At 35.0% G+C, this 25,127-nt stretch overlaps 1 protein-coding gene across 5 annotated transcripts in view; it reads left to right on the top strand.

The window, feature by feature from the left end:
- The window catches only part of GRIK2 (glutamate ionotropic receptor kainate type subunit 2), a 630,583-nt gene that overhangs the window by 466,664 nt on the left and 138,792 nt on the right, over window positions 1-25,127 (top strand). For 3 of the 5 annotated variants that reach the window (XM_029223762.1, XM_029223765.1, XM_029223763.1), the window contains exon 11: window positions 21,721-21,944. The exons of the other annotated variants lie outside the window; for them this stretch is intronic. In XM_029223762.1, coding sequence (XP_029079595.1) covers window positions 21,721-21,944 — 224 coding nt within the window. The remainder of the gene's footprint in view (window positions 1-21,720; window positions 21,945-25,127) is intronic. 5 annotated transcript variants of the gene reach the window in all.

Below are 25,127 nucleotides of genomic sequence, written 5' to 3' on the forward strand. Positions count from 1 at the left end.
TTTTCTTTGGTCTCATTCCTTTATTTCTCTATTAGTTTAAACTTAGAAGCTTTATTTTTATTTATTATTTTAGTGGCTATTTTAGCAAACATACTTAACAAGCTATCAATATCAAAACAACGCAAGGGCCTTAGAAAACTTAAACTGTGGGATGAGCTTTATTCTAGTTGACTCACCAAATATGAGTGTGCTAGAGTATGTTGGTTTTATACAAAAGTCTCCAGCCTGGTCTTTCATTTTGTGTTTTGCGTGAGATTCAGGCCTTATCTCTTATTTTGAGTTCTTACTGATCAAACCTTAAGCGCTAGCCTATGAGGATTTGCCAAATGTCCTCCGGACAAATGTCAGCTCAAAATCTTTGGCTTCATATTTTCTTCATTTTAGTTGTTCTGAATTAAAAGTATTCTTCCAGTCATTTAATCCTCTGGAAATGTGTCTGGTGGGACATTCCTACAAATACCTAGTCCCTTCCATTGTATATTGGATTTTGGTATTGTTGATTTCATATTTTTGGGAAATGACATTTTCCTGACCCCAATCCCCAAATGGGAGAACATCAAAATTAAAAATTTAATTTATTAAACAAAAACATGGGAATTATAAAACAGACAGCAATGTGATTAATATCACTGAGAATAAATATATTAAACAAGAAGCCAGTACATTTATTTCATTTATTCATTGAAGAACTGCTTTGTTCAGTGCTCTGTGCTAGTCACTGTCAGTGACACAGAGTTGACTTAGACTTGGACTCCTCCCTCTAGAATATGTAATGCAGTACAGAAACTAGATATGAATATGTAATTATCATAAGAGATTGATTAAAGAATCAAGTATCATAATATATACATGAGGGATGGAGAGTAAATCCAGAGCAAGGAGAGAATATATAAGATTGGAAGCATGTGAATCGTGTTGTGGGGAGGTGGCATTGTGAATGGGCCTTGTAGAATCTAATGTGATCAGGGTTGTGAATCAGAAAAATGTGTTCAGGCAATCTGTTTTTGTATAAACACCAGTCAAGATCGTAAAAGAAGGCAATGTATACAAATCTGTACAAACGATTTCTAATCACTTTCTCTTAAAATATTATACACTGGTCAACAAAATCCATCAGTCAACAATTATGATGAATCAATTGCAGGGATATGCACATGCATGTGTGCACACACACACATAAATATTTTGTTTGATTTTCCTTGCTTAAAAAAGCGAATTAATGCTTTAAAATAGAGTATAATGATCTCTCACCTCGGGATCAACATTACAGATAAAACTGTAGTCAGAAGTCAGTATTTAGAAGTCAAAATTTTAAAAAAAATGTTTAGACAAATCAGTTAATTATGTAAATAGTAATATTAGGTTGAAACATAAAATTGTCTTTTTTATAGCTTAAAATGAAATACCACAAGTTTCATATGATCCAACCCATACATTTTCTCTACTCATCATACCATTAAAAGGTTGGCAGAGCCTTTTCTTACCTTCAGATTTAAATATATAACCTTAAAGATTAATCTAAGAGCAACACTAGATCCTTTTCTTTAGAAGATGTTTGTGGCAAAAATTCTTTTCTGATATTTCACAAGCTTCCTGAAGACTCCGGATCTAATGAGAACTGATAACTGTTCTAAAATGATTAAAATGTGGTTTCCTACAAAAACAAATACAAACAAACAAAAAAACTTCATTCCTGAAGCGCTGTTCAAGGCCCACATCTTCTGACAGTGCCAGAGGTCTGTTGCCATTGGTTAAACCTTGGCAAAGTTCAAAGAGAGCTCATCAATGCACAGTGAGAATTAATGTGCACCACTCATGATCCTGCTGAGACCCTTTGTTAAAACAGTCAATTTCTATGCTGTTTGTAAGGTTGTGCAGTTGTAATCCCTGGACAGCTGCCAGGAATAGCCATAGTAACAAAACAACCAATGTCCTTCTGTTTTCAAATCAATCTTTCATGGTGTAAAGAATTTTTTGAATTATAATGAATCTTGTTGCCAGCCAGTATTTTTAGGTCATTCTAAGACCTGAGGTAAATGATGTTGTTTTTGTGTATGTACTAATATAGATAGATTCATTCCCATGCATCTCTTTACATAAATTATTTATGTTATAGTTTGTCATAATAGGCAAGGTTGAATTTTCTAATGAAAACAGAATATGTAATATGCATACAAATAATACTAGTGTTCTGATATGTTCTCATATTTTCTCTACATAAATCATGATGTATTGTTAAGTGTTTTTTAAGACAAGTAAACTTGAGCTTCACAATTTTTTTAAAGTAATTGGTGTAATATTACAAGTACACACCCACATACACATGCATGTTTATATATATTTTTATATGCACACGGTATATATGTCTATTAATGTATACAAGCAGTATACATGTATGTATGTGTATATTAAGAACAGTTGTAATGGAATAACAATATCTGAGTAAAAAATAGGTATTGTGTGAATGAATTAGATTCAGTGAGTTGTCAAGGACAATTCCTCATGTTTAAATATCAATATGAACTTGGATAATTTAGTGGAGATTTGATCATGGCTTCATTTGCTATCCTCAGTGAAATCTCTTCTTCAATTCATTATTCCTTAATACATTTTCATTCTATGTTGAAAGATAATCAGTCCATCAAATATATTTTTGGTATTAAAAAAACTTTAAAATTATAACCAGTAGAATAACTTTGCAGTCAGCCAGATTTCCAAATCCCCCTCCATTCATTATCAGAAGGGTGATTTTGGGCAACTTGCCTAAGTCCCTGAGCCTCACTTTTTTTTTTTTAACCTAAAAAAGAGTACTGACAAATGCATATACTTTATGCTAAAGATTAAATGACATGAAACATATGAAATGCTTAGAATAATGCCAGGTGTATTATAAGCTTTCAATAAGCGTTAGCTGTCATTTGTAGTTTTTTTTTTTTTTTTTTTTTTTTGGAAGAAATAATAGCAATTATCTGAAATGAATGAAAACATAAACTCAGGCATCTCACTGCCTCTTCCATTCACCCTATTTCCCATTGAAATTATCAATAGAGTAAACAAATAAGGAAAAGTCTGCATCCCTTCCAGAATCTGGGGACAGGACCATCCAAATGTCAAGTTTCTGCCTACTTAGCCTAATACACATGTGACTAGAGAGAAGGAAGAAGAGAGGGTTGACACCTGGTCCCACTATCCTAAAATAATCAGTGTGTGTCAGAAGTTAGTGGAAAGCCATGAAAGATTGCAATTTGTATCCTCCGTAATTTTTTTTTTTTTTTTTTTTTTTTTTTGTGGTACGCGGGCCTCTCACTGCTGTGGCCTCTCCCGCCGCGGAGCACAGGCTCCGGACGCGCAGGCTCAGTGGCCATGGCTCACGGGCCCAGCCGCTCCGCGGCACGCGGGATCCTCCCGGACCGGGGCATGAACCCGCGTCCCCTGCACCGGCAGGCGGACTCCCAACCACTGCGCCACCAGGGAAGCCCAGTAATGTATTTTTTAAACATGAAAAGATTCTTTAAACAAAATGTACCTCACAAGTTTATTATCAGACATTGTAAAAATTCTAAGACTATCTGGTCTATGATTATTTCTGCATTTTTATTTCTAGAGCGTGCTGGGCTATGTTGACTTTGTTCTGACCTACGTTACCACTTTTTCCCTTTCTTACAAGCCATACTCTCTGGATCGCTATCCCTCCATCATTAATAATCTTCCCTCATTTCCATTCTGTTCCTTGATTATTTCCTAACGTGTTTGGCCTCTCTGCTGCTGAAATTGCTCTCTGTAGCCATGTCAATGACGGCTACTCTGTCTCGCCCACTTATCTTGAGAGGCTGGGTCGGATCCAAGAGACTGACTGGATTAAGCAGCACAAGCTAAACTCGAATGTGGTTGTAGTTTATACCTACAGAAATTGTTTCTCACTCCCTCTGAATATAGATTAAAGGCCGGCTGAGGGCTCTGCTCCATGTTTTCTCACTAGAACCCAAACTGATGGAGCCACTGCTGTGTAACTGATCATCACATCAGGGAAAGAGTGGGAACATGGTGAATTGGACACTGTCTCTTAAAATCTTCTTCTTAGAAATGAAAGCACACTGCTTCTGCTTATATTCCATTGACCAAAATAAATCATATGGCTGTGTTCAACTCCATGGGAGGGAAGGAGTATAGTCTACTATATGCTCAGAAAAAGACAAATTGATATATAATTGAATAGCTCCAATACTGTGCTCCCCATTGCTGTTCCCAGTTCATGAATTCTCTAAGCTCCAGAAAAGCCATGCTTCTTTGAGGCACCTGTCTCTGGATATACCATTCCTTCTCTTTTTTAAGTTGTCTTCCACTCACTTCTTAATCACAGTTACTCATCTGGATATACCATTCCTTCTCTTTTTTAAGTTACCTTCCACTCACTTCTTTTTTTTTTTTTTCTGCTCACTCACTTCTTAATCACAATTACTCATCCACTGTTGACTTCAACAACTGGATCATAGCCTTTCACTTTAAGATGGTTGATTTTATGATTCTAGATAAATTCAGTGTCCTTACAAAAGACCCATCCATCACCATGGACCCTAAGCTTCTTGAGTTGTTCATTCCCAGGAGGCTTTTAGCCACATAAGTCTTATATATGTCTATAATTGCATCATAATCATTATTGTGACACAAAGTACACTAACTCTTAGATCAATAACTCAGCAATTCAACTCCTTTCCTTCTTATTTACAAATGTATTCGACCACACTACACTTGGTTTTGACCCTCTCAAACCTGAGTTAATTAATCATCTATTTGTTTTCCATATATTAATTCTGTCCTCTCCCCACATTTCTCCATATCCAGCTTAGTTTCTGTGGCTTATTGTTAGAGACGTTCTCTTCTAGTACCAAATTTATTTTTCCTCCGTCGTTTCATAACAAAACTTGACCCTGTATTTATGTCATTATCTTCTTCACTGTGTCTGACTTAGAACAATAAACTTAGCTGGAGAAAATCAACCCATTGTGAAAAATGCAGCCACTATAAAACTGATAGTAATCTCAGATGAGCTGTCAACACTGTCACAACTGCTACAAACTCCTTCTAGTCACCACACTCTCTTACATTCTGCAACACTGCTTTTAAAGTTTCTTCCTACTTCTCAAGACTACCAGTCCCTCTCCAACTTACAGCAGAAAACCTAGTGTCCTGCTTCTAAGAGAAATAGATACCATGAGATAAGAATGTCCTACCTCAACCCTCAGCATCAAATTTACAATCATGGCTTCATTAGCACCTGTTCTCTCCTCTTCTCTTCAAGTTTGATGGAATGATTGGTCCTACTTAAGGATGTGCTTTTCATCTTTTCCATTCTAGCTTGTCTCTCCAGAAATTTTTAGACCCACCATGTTTCTTTCTTTCTCTGCTTTAGACATCTAGGCCTTTCTCTTCTGATGTATTTATATTTGTATTTTTTAAAAGACCATCATTTCTCATTTAAAAAAAATCCCTTTCAGCTGTCACCCAATATTTCAGATTCCCCTCTGAGGTGAACTTCCTGTCGTCTTTAAATTTCCTTCTTTAATCGGTTGCACTAGCTATCTCACATCTCACCCATAATTGTTTTTGAACTAACATGTCATCAAAAACTACTCTTATTAATGTCTCCAAGTTGCCAAATCCAGTAGATATTTGTCAGGCTTTATCTTATTTGATCTGTAAGAAGCTATTTGCTCAACTTACTACTCGGAAGCATTCTTTTCCACTGGTTTCCATAAAATTTCGCTCATTTTCCTGTTGCCTCTCTTAGGTTACTCTTTGCTGTCTTTACCTCTTTGAAACATCTTTGAACTGCTGCTGGAAAGAGTGCATATTATAATAGACTTAGGGGGAAAAAATCCTGTTGCTTTATTTCTTGTCACGATGATGTAAAAACATCAAACTTTGACAGAGTCCTCTTTGATTAATTCCCATAACCAAAATCCATGCAAAATAAGCCGAGTAAGCCCGACTAAAGCTATCAGCCTCAGGGCCCCTGATCCATAAGTAGGGCTTATTGGTCAGAATTATCCGTGGATTAAAAGTGCTCTATGTGAAATCTAAGTCTGAAGGCAGGCTTACTACTTGAAACCAGGGCTTTGGGTGTGGCTTCCTTACTTGTGAAAGGACCACGAAAATTCTGGTGCCCTGAGGCTTTGGCTTACTTGAAAGTTGTGGTCCTAGGTAAACAGAAAGGCAAAGATTCAGTCAGGTAACTAAGAACTCTGTCAAGTTACCTAATTATTTTGGAACTAGATACAAAATACCACCAATATCACCAGAGGATGTGAACCTCAAATCACCCTTATGAAACATTGCTATAGATTGGAAGATGAGAGAGGGGTCACAGAGTGAAAGAAATAATAGAACCACTAGAAAGGAATCTGTAAGGATATATGAGAGAGTGAGAGAGGGAATGAAATAGATAAAAATAACAAAAAATGCAAGTTCATATTGAAAAAACGCAATTGAACATGAATTTTATCCTTCTGAAATACATTTTATAGAACTATCTGTCAAATTTTTTAAAATAAAAACTAAAGGTAAGGGGCTTCCCTGTTGGCGCAGTGGTTGAGAGTCCGCCTGCCGATGCAGGGGACACGGGTTCGTGTCCCGGGCCCGGGAAGATCCCACATGCCGCGGAGTGGCTAGGCCCGTGAGCCATGGCCACTGAGCCTGCGCGTCCGGAGCCTGTGCTCCGCAACGGGAGAGACCACAACAGTGAGAGGCCCGCGTACCGAAAAAAAAAAAAACAGAAAAAACTAAAGGTAAAATATCTTTTAAAATTCCATACAATACAAAAAATAAATTGTATAGTAAAAATTATATATGAAAATATGAAAAATAATGAAAGTTTATCTAGTATTAAAAAGTATCATTTAAAAAACTCGGTAGGCAAGGTACGCTGAACACAAAGAGAGTGAGTTAAAAATAATGATTAATTTAATTAGCACATAGCACAGAAAAATGAGAAAATATAATTTGTGAAAGAAGAGATAAGAGACATGGAGGATAAGGTGAGAAGCTCCATTATATATCTAGTAGGTGTTCCAGAAGAAGACAATGGAAAGAATTGCAAGGAAGCAGTATTTGAAAAGATAATAGCTGAGGGTTTGCTGGAATTTTGGTAAAATATTTGCCACTAAATCAAAAACGTACTCTGAGTTAAGAGATAGGATAGGTTTAAAAAATAAATAAATTTACCGCACTGTGAACAATACAGAGAGAAAAAAACATTAAAAGACAAGCCACAGACTGATTTCCAATGCTTGTAACTGACAAAGGAATTTAAGTATTCAGACTCTAAGAACTTCTGCAAATAGGCAATGAGAATGGGATATGAACAGAGACATGGGTTTCTAGAAGATCAAGGCCAAGGGCTCCATGAGCTGGATTTGATGATATGGGAACAATTCCTGGGATGTAGGAGCTAATGCTCTTAACCAAATGGTGGGCAAGAGGAAAGAGTAATGAACTCTATATTGCTGTTAATGAATGTTTAGAGCCTAAGCAGCAGGAGGTAGTGTTGAAGTATACTGTCCAAATGGTGAATTGATCAGGTAAAAGAAGGTATATTATCCTGAAAATAATGCCAAAATCCTGATAGTTCCAGCGGAAAGGCAATATGGCTATGGCTGCTTAATTAAGGGGTCTCCATTGGTGAAATAGATAATTTCAGACTGAGGATCTTGCCATCTAATATACAGCACTAGACATGGAAACTTTAAGTGACTAGCAAACAACCACCACACTGCTCAAAACTCAAAGTCAGTGAGTCTTGCTTACTGGTGTGGAGGTGCCCTCTGCCTCCACTCTCCCAGATCCTTCTCACCATCTCTATTCCAATCCCAGCTGATTCAAGGACAAGAATTATTAGAGATTGGGTCAAAGTCTTCCTGTTTTCAAGAGGGACTAAAGACCAAAAATACCTGTCCATGTATATTGGAGAACTTTGGTGAGGTAAGAAAACTTATATAGCTTTGTTGGATACAGGTGACCAAGGCACCATCCTACCCAGTCTCATTGGTATCATGGGTCATCCACATTCTGCTGATCAGTTTCAGTCAGGATCCACAATGGAGAAAGGAATCCAACACAACATTGTGTTAAGGGTCCTCTGGGCTAATTCAACATACTGTATTTGTTGCTTCTACCTCTGTATGTAATAAAAGGAACTCATCTGTAATATATCTTAAGGCCCAGAGGGAATCTTCCCAACCATAAAAATTTACATATAGAAAAGTCCTAGTACCTTTCAATCCCATGATCCTAGTGACCCTTTTGAACTATAAGTCTCTGTGGCTGATGCTTTTGCCTGTTAATGTCCTGTACCTGAAGTTTTCCCTCAGAGTTCTGGACTCACCACCTTCTAGACACGGCCACCATCTACACCATTTTAAAAAGCTGCTATTAGTTTGCAGTTAGACCATTGTTGAAACTGAATGCCTGATCCACAGAAATCTTGTAACTGCATGGCCTGATAGTCCTATTTTGAGGTAGGCCAACTTAGACTTTAATAACTAATGTATGGGAAGACCATAAAAGTTTCACTTATCAAGTAGAAATAGTATATATTCAAGAACTCAGCCAGCTAGGCAGCAGTGACATCTTGGCTTTACATGAAACAAGGTAACTTTTGGGAGAAATTTTATCCTCTACTTCACAGCTTAAAATAGCTTCTGACTAACCAGGGCCCTAGGCTCTTCTAAATGCCTAGACTTGGTTCACTGAGAAGTTGAAACATAGTGTTTTCCTCTGGGGTCCTGTGGCTATCCAGTATCAGTGTTAGCCATACAGAACCCAAACTGGACTTGATTTTCTTATTAGTGGGCAGAAGTCAAGGCTATTCTTCTAATTCGTGACTCCAGCTATTGCCAATGCCCAAGGTTTTAGTCTGCTCTTTGGAAAGCTAGATTCTGGTAGATTAAATACACCCCTGTTTGTGGCTTCCAACAATGGAAACAAATTCCGGCTGCTTATTGGAAAGTTTCGGTCACTAATGAATTTAGAATCTATGCTTATTAACTGCTATATTGGTCTTTCTCACTCATAGTTTAAGTCTCAAAGCATTCCATATACAATTCATTAGGTTTTTACCATTCCTCTGGATATTTCTTGCTTCAAGGAATCTTATATAAGCTCTGGGAGGGATCCTGTTTAAATATCTTTCATCCCCACTCTGCCTAGTCTACCGGTAAATACTGATTGACAGATCCTGTTATATTGTTTCACACATGAGAAAGTAGAAGCTTATTTTACTCTACTATGAGATATATTTATGTGAACTTTTAAACCAGTGAAGGAATAGTAATTACCTTCTGAAGTCATGTACATTTAATATTTTTATAATTTAGTCTTCATTCCAAGTTTTTGTTTATACAGATACAGAAAGATAATCAAATTGATTATTGTTCCCTCTTAATTCTGGAAAAACTACATGGACATATAAAAAAGATAAGAATCCATAGCTTTGAAATACACTAGCACTTTCTTCAACATGTTATTTAATATTTGATATCAGAGTCTCCATCTGAATTGTTTAGGTTAAAATGCTTATGAAAGGGGAGCTTATTTTCCATTATCCTCAAAATACAAAATATATTGACTGCTTTTCAGAAATTAAAGTTAAACACTCCTTTAACTATTTACTCATTTCATATTTTTAAAATAACTTATTATCAAAAAACATCTGTGAGACTTCCCTGGTGGCGCAGTGGTTAAGAATCCGCCTGCCAATGCTGGGGATACGGTTCAAGCCCTGGTCCGGGAAGATCCTACATGCCACAGAGCAACTAAGCGCATGTGCCACAACTACAGAGCCTGCGCTCTAGAGCCCGTGAGCCACAACTACTGAGCCCATGTGCCACAACTACTGAAACCCGCACGCCTAGAGCCTGTGCTCTGCAACAAGAGAAGCCACCGCAATGAGAAGCCCACACACCACAGGGAACCTTTGCTTGCCCCAACTAGAGAAAGCCCACGCGCAGCAATGAAGACCCAACACAACCAAAAATACATACATACATACATACATATACATACATACATACATAAATAAATTTATATTAAAAGAAAGAGCTGTATTTTTACTGAAGTTAATCTGTAAGTTTAGGTCAAATAAAATTTTTTATATGTATCTCAGTTTTCACATTCTTAAATAAACTCACCACAAAAATTATCTGGATTTAGCTTATTGCACATAGTTTTGTTTCATTTGATTAGTGAAGGTTCTCCAGGTAGAATACATGTATATATAAATGACATGTGTTGTTCTTTCCTACTGGAATAAAAATATATTTTCAGTGAATAAAAATTATAAAATTGAGAAATAATATAATAACCATAATTCTCCTAACTAGGAACAAACATTATTAACATTTTGCTCAATTTATTTCCACTCTTTTTTTTTTTTAAAGAAGATATTGGGGGTAGGAGTTTATTAATTAATTAATTTATTTTTGCTGTGTTGGGTCTTTATTTCTGTGCGAGGGCTTTCTCTAGTTGTGGCAAGCAGGGGCCAGTCTTCATCGCGGTGCGCGGGCCTCTCACTTTCGCGGCCTCTCTTGCTGCGGAGCACAATCTCCAGACGCGCAGGCTCAGTAGTTGTGGCTCACGGGCCTAGTTGCTCCGCGGCATGCGGGATCCTCCCAGACCAGGGCTCGAACCCGTGTCCCCTGCATTAGCAGGCAGATTCTCAACCACTGCACCACCAGGGAAGCCCTACTTCCACTCTTGATTCTATACTTTTTAAACATTATGTTATAGAACTTTTAAAACATGTTCAAATAGAAAAGTAAAGTTAAATTTCATGTACCCATCACCAAGCCTCATGGATTATAAACTCATGGCCAATTTCATCGCTACTCCCACAGACTTGCTTGCCACCTGCATTATTTTGAAGCAAATCCTAGACTTCATATCATGTCATTTATAATACATATATTTCAGTATTTATCACTAAAAGTGAGGAACTAAAATTTTTAAAATGGCCACACTCTCATTATCACATAGAAAAAATATGATTCCTTAATGACATCAAGTACCCAACCATCAGTACTTATTTACATTTTTCTGGTTGTCTTATAGTATTTTATTTACTTATTTAGTACTTGTTTACTTGTATAAATTGAGATCTAAAAATGCTCTTTAATTTATTATTGGTTGGTATATCTCAAGAAGCATGTAATCTGCAGGTTTCACCTTTACCGTGTTTTTATTTAGTTGAATTCATGTTTAATATTGTGTTTCTATACTCACTGACATTGGCAGTGTCCATGCCATTTCACTGGGAACTTCACAAAATGCTGCTTAATAATGCATAGTAATTCTTTCTTGCTGTACCCTAATTTATTAACCATTCTCTTCTGAGGCATAGAAGCTACTTGCATTCCCAGATTACAGGTGATCTTGAGAAAACACCTTTGTGTATCAGCCTATTTCTGAACTTAGAATTATTTCTTAAAAATTCGAGATGTGAAATTCTAGTACAATGGATAGATTTAGTAGGTGGTCCACTTCCATTCAATAGAAAAGTTTTTGCTTATGCTCTCTGTCTTAAATCCTTCCATATCTGAAATTAGACATTAGATTCTTTTGCATAGGGTTTTTAACAACACACACACAAAAATCATTCTTTCTGGTTTTAGGCAAGAAGAAAGAAAAGAGAAAGAGTTAGGAGAGAAGGAAGGAAGGAAGGAAGGTAGAAAGAAGGACCAAAGTGGGGGCAGTTTGGATAAAATAATAGACAGAAAATTCTAACCTTTCTTTACAGGCTTTTTTCTTAATATTGCATCCAGTTTTGTACTATCAAACACTACTGTAATTATAGCAGTTAGTATTAGAAAGGTTTTTGTTTGCTGTTTTGTAGGAATTTTCTTGTTTAATCTTTATGTTCAAACTTAATTGTGAGTTATTCAAGCATCCTTAAATATATGGGGATATAATATTGAATTCTAATAAATATGGGAATGGTCTCAATTTTTATTAACAAACATGGGGAAGTGGTCTCAACTCAGTTATTATACTTGGCTTATTAGAAAAATCAACTATTCTGGAAGGAAATTGCTGTTCATCAGTGATATTTTCAGAAAATCATAAAGCTGTTTTTACTAATCAATGGGGAATTTCTATAGAGGCATGTGATCACAGAGGTGATATAGGAATAAAGTCATGTCACAAGTTCAGAAATACTGTGGACAGTGTAATTACTCTGTTTTTCTATTATTTATGTAGGGCTGAGTTACCACAAACATGATGTTTTCCTTAAATATTTAATAGGTAGTATAGTATTCTAAAAAATTCTAAGGCACAATTAAATAGCTTTGTTGCAGTTGAATTTGAATGAAAGAATTTATAGAGATCACATTTATAGGGTAAAGGTAAGATAATAAACCTGAATGGTATTATTTCCTTTTAGTGGAAAAAAACAGAAGAGTGAAATGAGAGGTGCAATGACACAAGTTTTCTCTTCTAAGTCTGGCACCTTTTGTTTAGGGTTGGAGTGTTTTGTCATGTAATGTTTCTATTTTCTGGAGAGGATCAACAAGATGATTAAACTCGGAGGAGCTGGGAGGGTTGGAGACATGTTTGCTGCTCCTCCAGCATACCCAGCTTGTTTTTATCCCAGAGCCTTTGTAACTTACAAATCCCTCTGCCAGGGGAACTCTGATCAGAACCTCACAGGGCTTTATCCGCGACTTGACTGAGTGTGGACTCAAATGTCAGGACCTTGGAGAGGTTTCCTCTGTTCATCTTAGTAAAAATAGTGCCCTCCTTTTCTCCCTAGTTACACTCTTACCTCTTACCTTGCTTTATCTTCCTTCATAGCACTCTTCACGTCCTGACATTATAGCCTCTAACTGTTTCATGCTCAGTGTCTGTCTGCTTCACTTTGTCTGTCTTCACAGTACTAAGAGCATCTAGAACAGCTCCTATTACAAAGCAGTCAATCAAGAATAAATACTTGTTGGATAAATTAGTGAATTGTTCGATAATAAATTGTTGAATAAATGAGTGAATGAGTGGTTTCAGATAGATATCAGGGTTCTAAGTTTCCTCATACCTCAAACATTTTAACACATATTGAATAAACAGTTAAAACCTTTATAAAACAATTAAATAGTACAGATTCAAGGAAGTTCATTAGTCATGGAAAGCAGAGAAAATATGTTACAAAATATTTTTCACTAGAGAATTAATTATAATGATATCCAGATGCAACACAGGCTAGCTGTTTAGATATATGTAAATACTTTTATTGCCCAAAGTTCTTTCTTACTGTGTATGTTATTTTAACAGTTTATCTGTTTAACAAATACTAATATGTACTTTGTATTTGTTGTAAGTATAAGCATATAATACAGACTTTTGAATGTACGGAATTAAGTAAATTTATAGTTTAGATTTGATGCACTCAGATAAGTTTGCTTAGTAATTCAGCATATGATGTAAATCTATTTGCAAAGCAAGTTCTGGGAGAGGTATGTTCTATGTAGCAAAATGTTATCCCTGTTCTGTTGGAAAATATACAGAAGATCTTGTTTATGCAGATCTCTTATACAGAGATCATATATTCTCTCTAATATTTGAGTCTAACAAATGCATTTAAGGAAGATAATGAGGCTTTATAGGAAAAGTATCTAATGTTTATTTGTATTTTAGCTGGAAAAAGAAATAGAAGAGGTTGAGCTGGGGGCATCTTTTGTTTTATTTTATGTGGTTTACAAGTGCTATCCACTATTCAACTCTTCTTATGCCCTCTCATATTGAAGAATGAATCACTGTAAAGGTCACTTTAATTTTTAACCTCATCAGCATAGTTGTTGTTGTTATTGTTAATCCAGTGATGAAGAATAAATAATCAGGAGCTTTAAGATGGGTTATATGCTGCACACGTTTCCCTCTTGAGTTCATCCCACTTTCTTTAATACTACTACCCATGGAGCATTTATGTATTGGTCCCATTTTAACTCCAGGTTTTGCAGGATTAATGTAAATTCCAATAATGAATATCTTTTTATATTAACCCATTAGAGTAACAATTGGGCAAGCCAGTAAAATTGTAGCACAACTGTACCTTGTACATACTTTAACTGAAGGACTTATTAGAACTTTTCAATTATTTGTTTCCATGTTAATCTTCCCTATGCTGCTGTCACCTGAGAAATGAGACTGTCCTAAACACCTTTGTATCCTAAACTTTGCCCAGGCCTTGTGCATAGCTGAATTTTGATAATTCTTTGTGAAGGAATGTTTGTTACTGTGAGAAATATTCTTAATAAATTAATTCTAAATTTATTCTAAACTAAGTAATGTCCAATTTTAACAAACTAATCATAATTGGATAATTTAATTGCATTGATTATTTACAACTGTTATAATTGACCTATTATTTTAAAATAGATCCTGGAAATCCAATGTACTTAATCCATTGTCCACTGGAGAACGGTTTACTAGAGCAGAATTATAAGTTCACAGTTCCATTAAGAGCGTTCCTTGTAGATCATAGTCATCCATTCTAGTGCTAGTAGTTGTTTCTTGGTCCACTGGTTGTGTTACCAGAGCATTTAAACTGGGAAATGAAAACAGGTTTAGCTGACAATATATAGGTGAAATAGTAGCTTAAATCAGTAACAATGAATTGTGTGAATGTCTTATAGGCTCAAGAAATAACCTGATATTTTAAATAGCATGTTGAATTGTTTCTAGTTTTCTATTTTGAATCTTGCATATGTTTGTGTCAAAGAAGTGATTCAACATCTCTCACTTCTCAAGTACTTGCTTGATGAATACATAATAACATTTTGAGTAATACTGTAGGATTTTTTTCCTTGTGTTGTTTTTAATGTATGTTTAAATATAACCATAGGAACTGTCGAAAGTAATAGAATATCATTCCTATTTAGGTGATTGCCTTTAGCAGAATAAAATATTTTCACTTAATCTATAATTTTAAAAGACATTAATTATTTTAAAATTAGGAAATCTGTAATACCAAAAATCCAGACAGAAAATGTCAGAAACACTATCATTCAATGCTTTGCTCATGAATAACAGGTATACAAAATTCCACTTTGAAGTATTAATATTCATGATTTCCAATTTTTTTTTTTTTTGGCGGTACGCTGGCCTCTCACTGTTGTGGCCTCTCCCGTTGCGGAGCACAGGCTCCGGACGCACAGGCTCAGCGGCCATGGCTCACGGGCCCAGCCGCTCCGCGGCATGTGGGATCTTCTCGTACCGGAGCACGAAGCCGTGTCCCCTGCATCAGCAGGCAGACTCTCAACCACTGCGCCACCGGGGAAGCCCTCCAATTGTTTTTAATAGAAATTTAGTTTTCCTGAAATTATCAATGTGGAAAAAACCCCTCAATCTCTATGAACCTATTTTTTTTCTGAAGGAGCTAAACTAACTCAATTAATGCATTAAAAAATAAATAAATCTCATAGAAATATTGCAGTGAGAGAAGAGATATTGTAGCAATTTTAGTACAGGAATATTATTATTTATAAACCATCCATTGAGAGCTTACAATTAAATCAGATACGGATGGGAATGAAACAAAACAAAATAAAACCAAACACCCCCCGCCCCCCCCACACACACACCCCCAATGTTTTGGAGCTCTGGCTCTTCTGAAGGATTATCAGTTGAGAAGTTTATTTTTTATCTGTCATTTGTGGCAAAGTTGGTAGATTTAGTCAGTATCATTTGAAATGATCAGCAGGCTTCCTTAAGCATTAATAAAATGACAGCTGCTGAAGCAGCAGCTGAATCTACTACTGCTTGTGTTTAATGCTTTCTTAATTGTCCCTATTCAGGTCCTACAAGTGTGAAAGAACTCTCCTTATTTAAGTAATAACTCAACTGACTATGTTACTTTCCATTGTGTACTACGTGTTCACTACTTGGTTTGGTGAGAAGTAACTATAAGGCATATTTTTCAAATATAAGCTTATGTTTTATGTGTGTTCTATGTGTGCTGGAAGTCAGTAGAAGATTCTGAGCAAGAAGTGATAATCTGGTATGTGCTTAAAAAGACCTTTCTGGTCTTTAGATGAAAAACAGACACTAACCGGGCAAGAATGAAAGCAGGGCATCAATTAAGAGGTCACTGCAAGAGTCCAGACAGTATGACTGGGAGGGTAGTGGTGGAGCGGGTATGCCATGTGTACAGAAGGTAAACTGTGTTTCCCTGAAAGTGCCCACAGAGGTAAAGCATTTGTTCACATCATACATTGTGAAGAATTTGGGAAAGTGTGCTGTCACTTATAAGTGTTATTAAAATTAATATACATAATTAACTAGCTTAACTTTCTTAACTAAATCAATTAAAATACTCCAATTTTTTCATATGCACTTACTACTTTAATTATTTTACCCATTTATTAAGCATTTCACAACATTATGGAAAAGAAAACAATGTTTAGAACTGGTTTTCCATTGTTAAATTGCAAGACCTTTCAGAAGTATGCATAAGATGTTTCACTGACCAGATGACATATTATAACATAACAGCGTTATGTTCTTTGATTCTTAGGACTTCATTACGAAGGTTTCCTCAACGTGATCAAATTTGCGGTCATTGTGCCATTCATGAAGATATGCTTTGTTATCTAGTTTTTGTATTAGGGAATTAGAACTTAGACCAATAAATTTTACCATTCTTCTTTAATCTTTAATGGGACTTTAATCAAAGGGCCGCTATTAGCTATATAACTCCATAAAAAGAATTATTCTGTTCTCCCTAGATGGGTAGTTCACTAGAAATTATATTAATGTACAAATAAATCTCATTTCTAGAGCAAGATCAGAAAAAAGTTTAATTTTAAAATTCTCTGAGTGATTTCCTTTTAATTTTCTTTGAACATTTTAGTAAGTTAAATTGAAACTGTATTCAGCAAACATTTACTAGCCAATTCCTTGGTGTCAGATTTTGTCCAATACCCTAGAGATGTTAGATTGATTATGATCATAGGGCTAAATAAGACAATTTGGAAGAGTTTCACGTAGAATGATAGAATAGTAAATTAATGCTTATTAAATTAATAAGATAGCTGCTGCCTAGGCATCTCTGTGAAATTTCCAGGGAGGAATACTTTACCATTTTCTCAGTTCAGTGATATGTGCTTTGATCGAAGAGAATGCCTGCAGGCTTCAAAGTGCTTATACTCTCATAATACAGTTGCAACAATGTGTGCATTCAAATCTCTCATCATATTAGGTGACTTACATGTGAAAAACTCAGAAAAAACACAACATAAAGTATTGTTACATGTTAAATTATATGGTTAAGTTTATAAGTGCATAAAAAATTTACTTAGGAGAAATTAATGTGTACAGAATGTTCAGGGAAGGCTACATTGGAGAAAGAGAATCGGAGATGTGTCTTATAGATTTATAAGATGTGTCTTACAGATGTGTCTTATAGTGGAGAAAAGGGGAGATCATTTGGGGGCAGGGGAATATGATGCATTTGAATGATTGTACAGAAAAATGGTGGGAAATGAATATGGTTAAGTCATTTTTGGGATCGTACTTTCCTTAAACTCTCATGATTCTGGTTTTTTCATCTGTAAAAAAGGAAATCACAGTACAAATTTGAGCTGTTGTGAGAATTAATGGACGTATTATAGGCAAAGAATACAACACAATCTTGGCCCACAGTAGACCCATTTGATGCTAGCTACTGCTAAGATATTCTTTTTTTCCTCCTACTAATTCAGACTTCTGTCATCTCAGACTCTTTCTTCAAGATGTAATGCAAGTATAATTGTTTGGCATGGTCTTCTCTGACCCAGTCTGGTGGTAGAAGTGAGCTCTCCCTTTTCTTTGTATCAATACTATTCATGTGACACGTAACAATTTACTTATTTTTCTTTTGATGAAATCATTTCTTTTTTAAATCAATTTTGACTACTGGCTCTTTCTAATGCAGGAATACTTTATTCTTTAAAATAAAAAATCAGTGACTAAATCTATTTTCAAAGAATAGATTTAAAAGTTCTGGGATTATTCCATTTTGCCATCAAGGTCTTTTCTCCAAATGCTCTGTCTTTAATAACATGATATTTGATGGGAAAATACCACATCTCTCACCATAAACCTCTTTAATATAATAACATCTTGATTAGATTCCAAAATAATTATATTATTAATGGATTTGTAATGAAGATAGATCTTAGTCACAGATAATGGTATAACGTATAAATAAGTGCTCATCTTTATTGCTGCAAGATAGTCCTGATATCTCATTTTGTAAATGGATTTTAAAAATGTACTTGGTGTGCAATTAGATACTGCTTATTTTTGACAATTGATATTTGATAAATTTTGTGTGTTTTACTGTCAGTAGTTAACCTAGTTCTAATTAATTAATCAATCAACATATAACACATTGAACTCTACTAACGAGGATGTGGTTAAAACAACCTGCTCTTATTTAAAAATAATTAATAGGTTTTTAAGAGCAGTTTTAGGTTTATAACAAAATTGTGCAGAAAATAGAGTTTCCATATATCTTCTTCTATTCTACCCCCTTTCCCTACAATTTCTCTTATTATTAACAGATTCCATTAGTGTAGTACATTTGTTACAATTGATGAACATTTATTGATACATTATTATTAGCTAAAGTCCATAGTTTTCATTAGGGTTAATTCTTTGTGTTTTCCAGTTTTATGGATTTTGATAAATGCATAGTGTCATGTATTCATCATTACAGTGTCATGCAAGATAGCTTCACTGCCTTAAAAATATTCTGTGCTCTACCTATTCATCACTTTCCCCCTCCCCTGAACACTGGGAAACCACTGATCTTTTTACTGTCTTTATAGTTTTCCCTTTTCCAGAATGCCATATATATGAAATTATATAGTATGTAGTCTTTTTATACACGTTGTTCACTTAACAATTTGCATTTTGGGTTCTTCTATGTCTTTTTATGGCTTGATAGCTCAGTTCTTTATGTTGCTGAATATTATTCCTTTATACACATGCACCAGTCTGTACTTTTTTTTAATTAAATGGTTAAAAGTGTGGGTTTATATATTTTGTTTCAAGCGACTAATTTATTTTATAATTGAAAGCATACTATATATTTTGTTTGTTTTTTTAGAATATAACTTTTTTAGGCAATGCCAAGTAAATTTTGATGTATGTCTAGTCAATCCTATTAATATATACCTGTAGAACAACATTTTTGGAATAATACAGTAGTTTTGTTTTAATATATGTTACTTGAATTGTTTCCTCACTTTTGCTGATATATACTATGAATTTAAAAGTACTTTACCAGTTTAAAGCATACTCACTGACACTGTTTTTTTTTTTTTTTTTGTGGTACGTGCGCCTCTCACTGTTGTGGCCTCTCCCGTTGTGGAGCACAGGCTCTGGACGCGCAGGCTCAGCGGCCATGGCTCACGGGCCCAGCCGCTCCGCGGCAAGTGGGATCTTCCCGGACCGGGGCACGAACCCGTGTCCCCTGCATTGGCAGGCAGACTCTCAACCACTGCGCCACCAGGGAAGCCCCACTGACACGTTTTATATGTGGTGAAATTTTGCTTTCCATGTGCCTAGGAGGAGGGTGGGTTGCAAAGTTAAATGGCACATGATAAACTATGCTGAATTCAACCACCAAATCTGGAGCAAACCACCACTCTATTTTTTCCTTTTTTTTTTTTTTTTTTTAACCTGGAATCCTTGTTTCTTGTATTATCACTTTCCTTCCCTAACAAACTTGTTTACTTTTTCAAACCATCTCCCCTTTGTTGAAAAGGTTCTATTTGCATGAACTCTGCATCTGACCATCTAAATTCTGAGACTATAATCTATCAATTCCTGCCCTTGCTTCTATATATTTCCCTTTCCACCTCTACATTCATTCTACATGAATGAATGATGTCTCCATGATTCCACTTCTGGTTTCTGAGATGCATGACATGGTTAGTTCTAGGTATCGATTCCAAAAGCTTAGGTTTATGTCCTTGGTTCCAATGCTCAATTAGTTCTATGACAATGAACACGTTTTTAACTTCTGTGGTTTCAGTTTCCTTATCGAAAAATGGTAATAACAGTAGTATTGCATAAGAATTAAATTTAACAATTCAAGTAACCTTCTTAGCACAATGCCTGTTGCGTAGCAAATGCTCAAGTAGTATGAACAATTATTATTGTTAAATTGACATTCCTTGACTTATGAATGTGAAATATGATTGTACTCTTGCCAGAACCCTGAAGATTTGTTTTTCCTTGCTGGTTGTTAGGAAATATCTTTCTCTCTCCATTGCTACTCTCAAAGATATTCTATCCAAGCATCTCCCACCACCACCCACCTGCAATGCACAAGTGCACACAAACACATACTCAGAATAATATTGTCAACAAACTTAGCCTTTCAGAGAAGGTTCTTCCTTAAGTCCTCCAATAATCCCTGAGACAAGGAAACAGTAGAGGACCAATTTCATTCTTTTTTAAAAAAAATAAATTTATTTATTTTATTTATTTATTTTTGGCTGTGTTGGGTCTTCGTTGCTGTGCACGGGCTTTCTCTAGTTGCGGAGAGCGGGGGCTACTCTTCGTTGTGGTGCGCGGGCTTCTTATTGCGGTGGCTTCTCTTGTTGCGGAGCACAGGCTCTAGACACGCGGGCTTCAGTAGTTGTGGCACGTGGGCTCAGTAGTTGTGGCACATGGGCTTAGTTGCTCCACAGCATGTGGCATTTTCCTGGACCAGGGCTCGAACCCGTGTCCACTGCACTGGCAGGCGGATTCTTAACCACTGTGCCACTAGGGAAGCCCAAGGACCAATTTCATTCTGTTGTACATCTTTCTGTAGTTCTTTAAGATGAGCATTTCCATATATTCTCTGAAAGCTCCATATGGTTATAAAAATAAAAGAAATACAGAAATACAGATTCTCATCATAGGTTGGAATAGATGCCTTTGTTACTTCAAAACATTGTAATTATTTATTTCAATATGTTAGAGCTTAAGTTCATCCCTGACAGATGGTTAAAACATGGCGAGTGAAAAGCATTAGTAATTTAACATATTTAAGCTACCTGGAAAATTAGCAACTTTGTGACAATTGAAAAATCATTTCCCAATGCGATTTAGGCAAGGCTGCAAGGATTTTCTTTAAATAATATAAAACAAATTAGAGAGATAGTAACAAAATTCAGGGGCCGTAAACAAAATCACTTAAAAGAGGATTTTCACAATGTTAACTACTTAAAGAATAAAACATTTTAACTGTGCTCCGTAGTTTTAAAACCAGAAAAATAAATGTTTCTCGATTATCAGCTAAATAATTTGAGGTAGTTATTATTATTTACAATTTGACCAAAGTATTTATAAAATCATAATTGATATTGTTTTTAAAGTTTAAATTAAAAGTATTATGAGCAGGTTTAGTAGCATAATAATCCAGGTACTAAATGTACAATGGTTTCTTCAGTGTTTTTCATCCTATACAGTTTTTTCTTTCTATATCTACTTGCAATAACTGCTGATTTGTTAATCTAGAAACTCATTGAAATGAGTAGCAGAGTAAATCAGATGCTTCACTTCAAAGTTATGAATGCTTTAAGTGTTAACATGACTGTTGCTGAGACAATTCTTGAGTGTAAAGTCTTTGTTTTATTTAATATGGTTACTACTCGTTGTGACTTAGAACACTTTTTTCCTTTTTTGTGTTTCTCTCTACAGAAAGCTGACCTTGCAGTTGCTCCACTGGCTATTACCTACGTTCGAGAGAAGGTCATCGACTTTTCCAAGCCCTTTATGACACTTGGAATAAGTATTTTGTACCGCAAGCCCAATGGTACAAACCCAGGCGTCTTCTCCTTCCTGAATCCTCTCTCCCCTGATATCTGGATGTATATTCTGCTGGCTTACTTGGGTGTCAGTTGTGTGCTCTTTGTCATAGCCAGGTAACATGCTCACTTTTGTGATTTTTTTGGCAATTGTTACCTCCTTTTTCTAACTAATAATTGTCAAAAGTCACAATCAATGTTACTTTTCTTTTCCTTTATTTCCCGTGGGGTGCTGGAGAATAATGAACTTTTAAGAGTCATATAACTTATTATAATGTACTCTGATGCCTTTTTGGCAGAAAGCATGCTGGCTGTGTCAGTAAGCTATAAGTGTGGTAGAGTTTACTCTTCGGAATAAGAAGCTAGAAACAGTTCAAGTCACAGTGATATAAAAATTATTTCCTCATTTTGAAAATTTATCTTGAACCAGGTAGCAAAACACTATGTTTTATTTATTTGAATTAATAAAACAGTTATAAGAAAAATCAAAGTGGTAACATTTAAAAGGAGGCTTTTAAAAACAAAGGCTAATTAAAAATAAGCATTTTAAGTATAAAAAGACTACCATGATTTTCTACATAAAATTTGTCATTTTTTTTTTGTTCACAGAATATATCACCACAAAAAATAGCCTTTATTTATTTATTTTTTGCGGTACGCGGGCCTCTCACTGCTGTGGCCTCTCCCGTTGCGGAGCACAGGCTCCGGACGCGCAGGCTCAGCGGCCATGGCTCACGGGCCCAGCCGCTCCGCGGCATGTGGGATCTTCCCGGACCGGGGCAGGAACCCATGTCCCCTGCATTGGCAGGCGGACTCTCAACCACTGTACCACCAGGGAAGCCCATAACTTGCCTTATTTTTGTTGACATGTAGGGTATATTTCAATCATAGCATCAGAAACTCAAATGCCTAAGTGAAAAAATACATATTTTTATGATGGCTTTTAAAATCTATGATATAGCTCAATATATGTTGCTTTTGCTACTTTATTGTCACTCTGGAAGTGGAAATTTGTAGTCATTTTTCATTTATGCTTACCTCACTACCAAATTTTCAACAGATAGATTATTTTGATATGCTTTAGCTTATTTTTGCCTTAATTAAGGAGATTAAAACTATCCCTGGGCTCAGAGCTCTACTGTTACTGGAATGACTTTGGGAGTCACATACTCATTATAGTCTTTGAATTTTTATATTCTATCAGATATCAGAAAACTCTAAATCCAAGATGAATTAGAATGCTACATATAATTTTTTCATGTTGATAATAATACTTGTAATGTATAAATATAAATATATTTGCCTTAAATTCAAAATTAAGTATTAAATATGTGGGTTATTTTTTCAGTTAATTTATGTGGGTTCTTCTGATCAATTATCACTAAGGATATTTGTCCTTCCTTGAACTTTTTTTTAATGAAGTCATATTTTTGTTCCAAGCAGTGAAAAACGCTTAGTTTATTCAATTAAAAAATAAATAAAATCAATTTTAGAAGTAGTATAATATTTTTTATATATTTTTATATGTTTACATTTTATAGTTATGCACATAGATATTTCTGATACATTTACACATAAATGTTATACCGATTATAATTTTCTACCTAATAGGTTCAATATTAACACGAGTCCTTCAGAAAATTATCAGTTGTATTTGACTGAAAATTTGTATTGGAACCATATATGCATATAGCATTTGTAGCAATATGGTAGATTGAGTTAAAATTTTTATTTGAAGTTTAGAGTTTTTCCCCCCAAATGAGAATTTGGAGTATGAAGTTCATAAACTTTAAGCTCCAGTTTTTTCCATAGCTTGTACAAATAAAAAAGCCTTCTCATTTTTGAGCATCTTTGGACCAATTGCATCTTTTTTATAGTGACCAACACAAGGCTTCCTGTTTTATATGTGTGCAGAGAAATGAGTTCACAGATTACAGCTTAAATAATTCAATGACTAGAGAACTCTACAGCCTTCCCACAGAACAAAAAGAAAAAAAAAATTCTGAAGTATAGAAAAAACATTTCTTGATGTCTGCAGGTACACCTGTTCCCTCTTAATCAAATTAACTAAAGTTCTCAGGAAGGATATAAATAAAGCCTAGAGGAACATGTCCTGAGACAGTTGTGATGCAATTGTGTGGCCATCAGTCAAGCTGAATTAAGTTCTAATAGCAGTTTCCAGGGGATCGTAAGCAAAGACTATTGTGTTACTTCAAATTAGAAATTTTAGATATTTCTAATTTTCTGAGCCCAAATCTTCTAAAATTAGATTCAAAGGAGATAGTGAAACATCTGAATTTTTTTACAGCTTAAAAGAATATTAGCAAATAGAGACATGTGGTATGGATATGCACTAATCTAACTTCTAAAAATTTCTAAACTCTCACTTTATATCAAATAATATAATATCTGTAGAATTATGATAACCTGTATTAATTTTACACGAAAGAAATTCATCCATGTCTTTCTATCTGAGAACATAACATTAACTGGTGTGCCATTTTTTAGGGTCTTTGAATTTTAGAATATTACTGTTGAATTTTGTCAGTGATTAAATGAACGGATTTGAAAATGATTCTATTTCAGCATCTTATTCAACGATGTGAAATGAAGTTTATTATCTTCATTTATGGGCAAATAACAAATATTCTATTAAATAATAAATAATATAGGATATCCTATATTAAGTAATAAATAATATTACATATTCTTGGTAAAGTAATATGTAATATAAAAATCAATTCTTTACAGATTATCTCAGAATATTTTCTTCAATTCTCAACATTATTATAATCTTGTATAAATATTGTCAAATTAAAAAACACACTAAAACTCGGATTAAAAGAAAGTTTCTTGAGTAGAGTCCATTTAAATTCTAAACTGAACCTCCAAATCCAGATGATTTTGTATAAGTAAAATCCACTCTGACCTGGTATTGCACTCTTGCTACCGTGAAAGTAGTTCATGATGTGCGAATGACAGGAAAATGTCTAAATTTCAATTGTAGAACTTAATTACCTTTCTAACCAAAATGACATCATGATCATTTGTTATCAATTCAAAATGTAGCATTTTTATTTTATCTGTGAAAAAAGATTATGTCTTATGCCATATAGAGATCACGGATGAACATATTAACATCATTACTGATGTCAAAATAAGTATGGCATTTCCTTTATGTATATTCTTTGTCCTAATGATTACAAAGAAAAGAAAGACAAATTACATTAAAAAATTCTCAGATATCTGTTTTATTTTCACTGAAATTCAGAGAATAAAGTTCTAAAATAATACCACTTC

The sequence above is a fragment of the Monodon monoceros genome, unplaced genomic scaffold (genome assembly GCF_005190385.1).
Source record: "Monodon monoceros isolate NGI ecotype Baffin Bay Population unplaced genomic scaffold, NGI_Narwhal_1 Super_Scaffold_15, whole genome shotgun sequence".
NCBI classification, from domain to species: Eukaryota; Metazoa; Chordata; class Mammalia; order Artiodactyla; family Monodontidae; genus Monodon; species Monodon monoceros.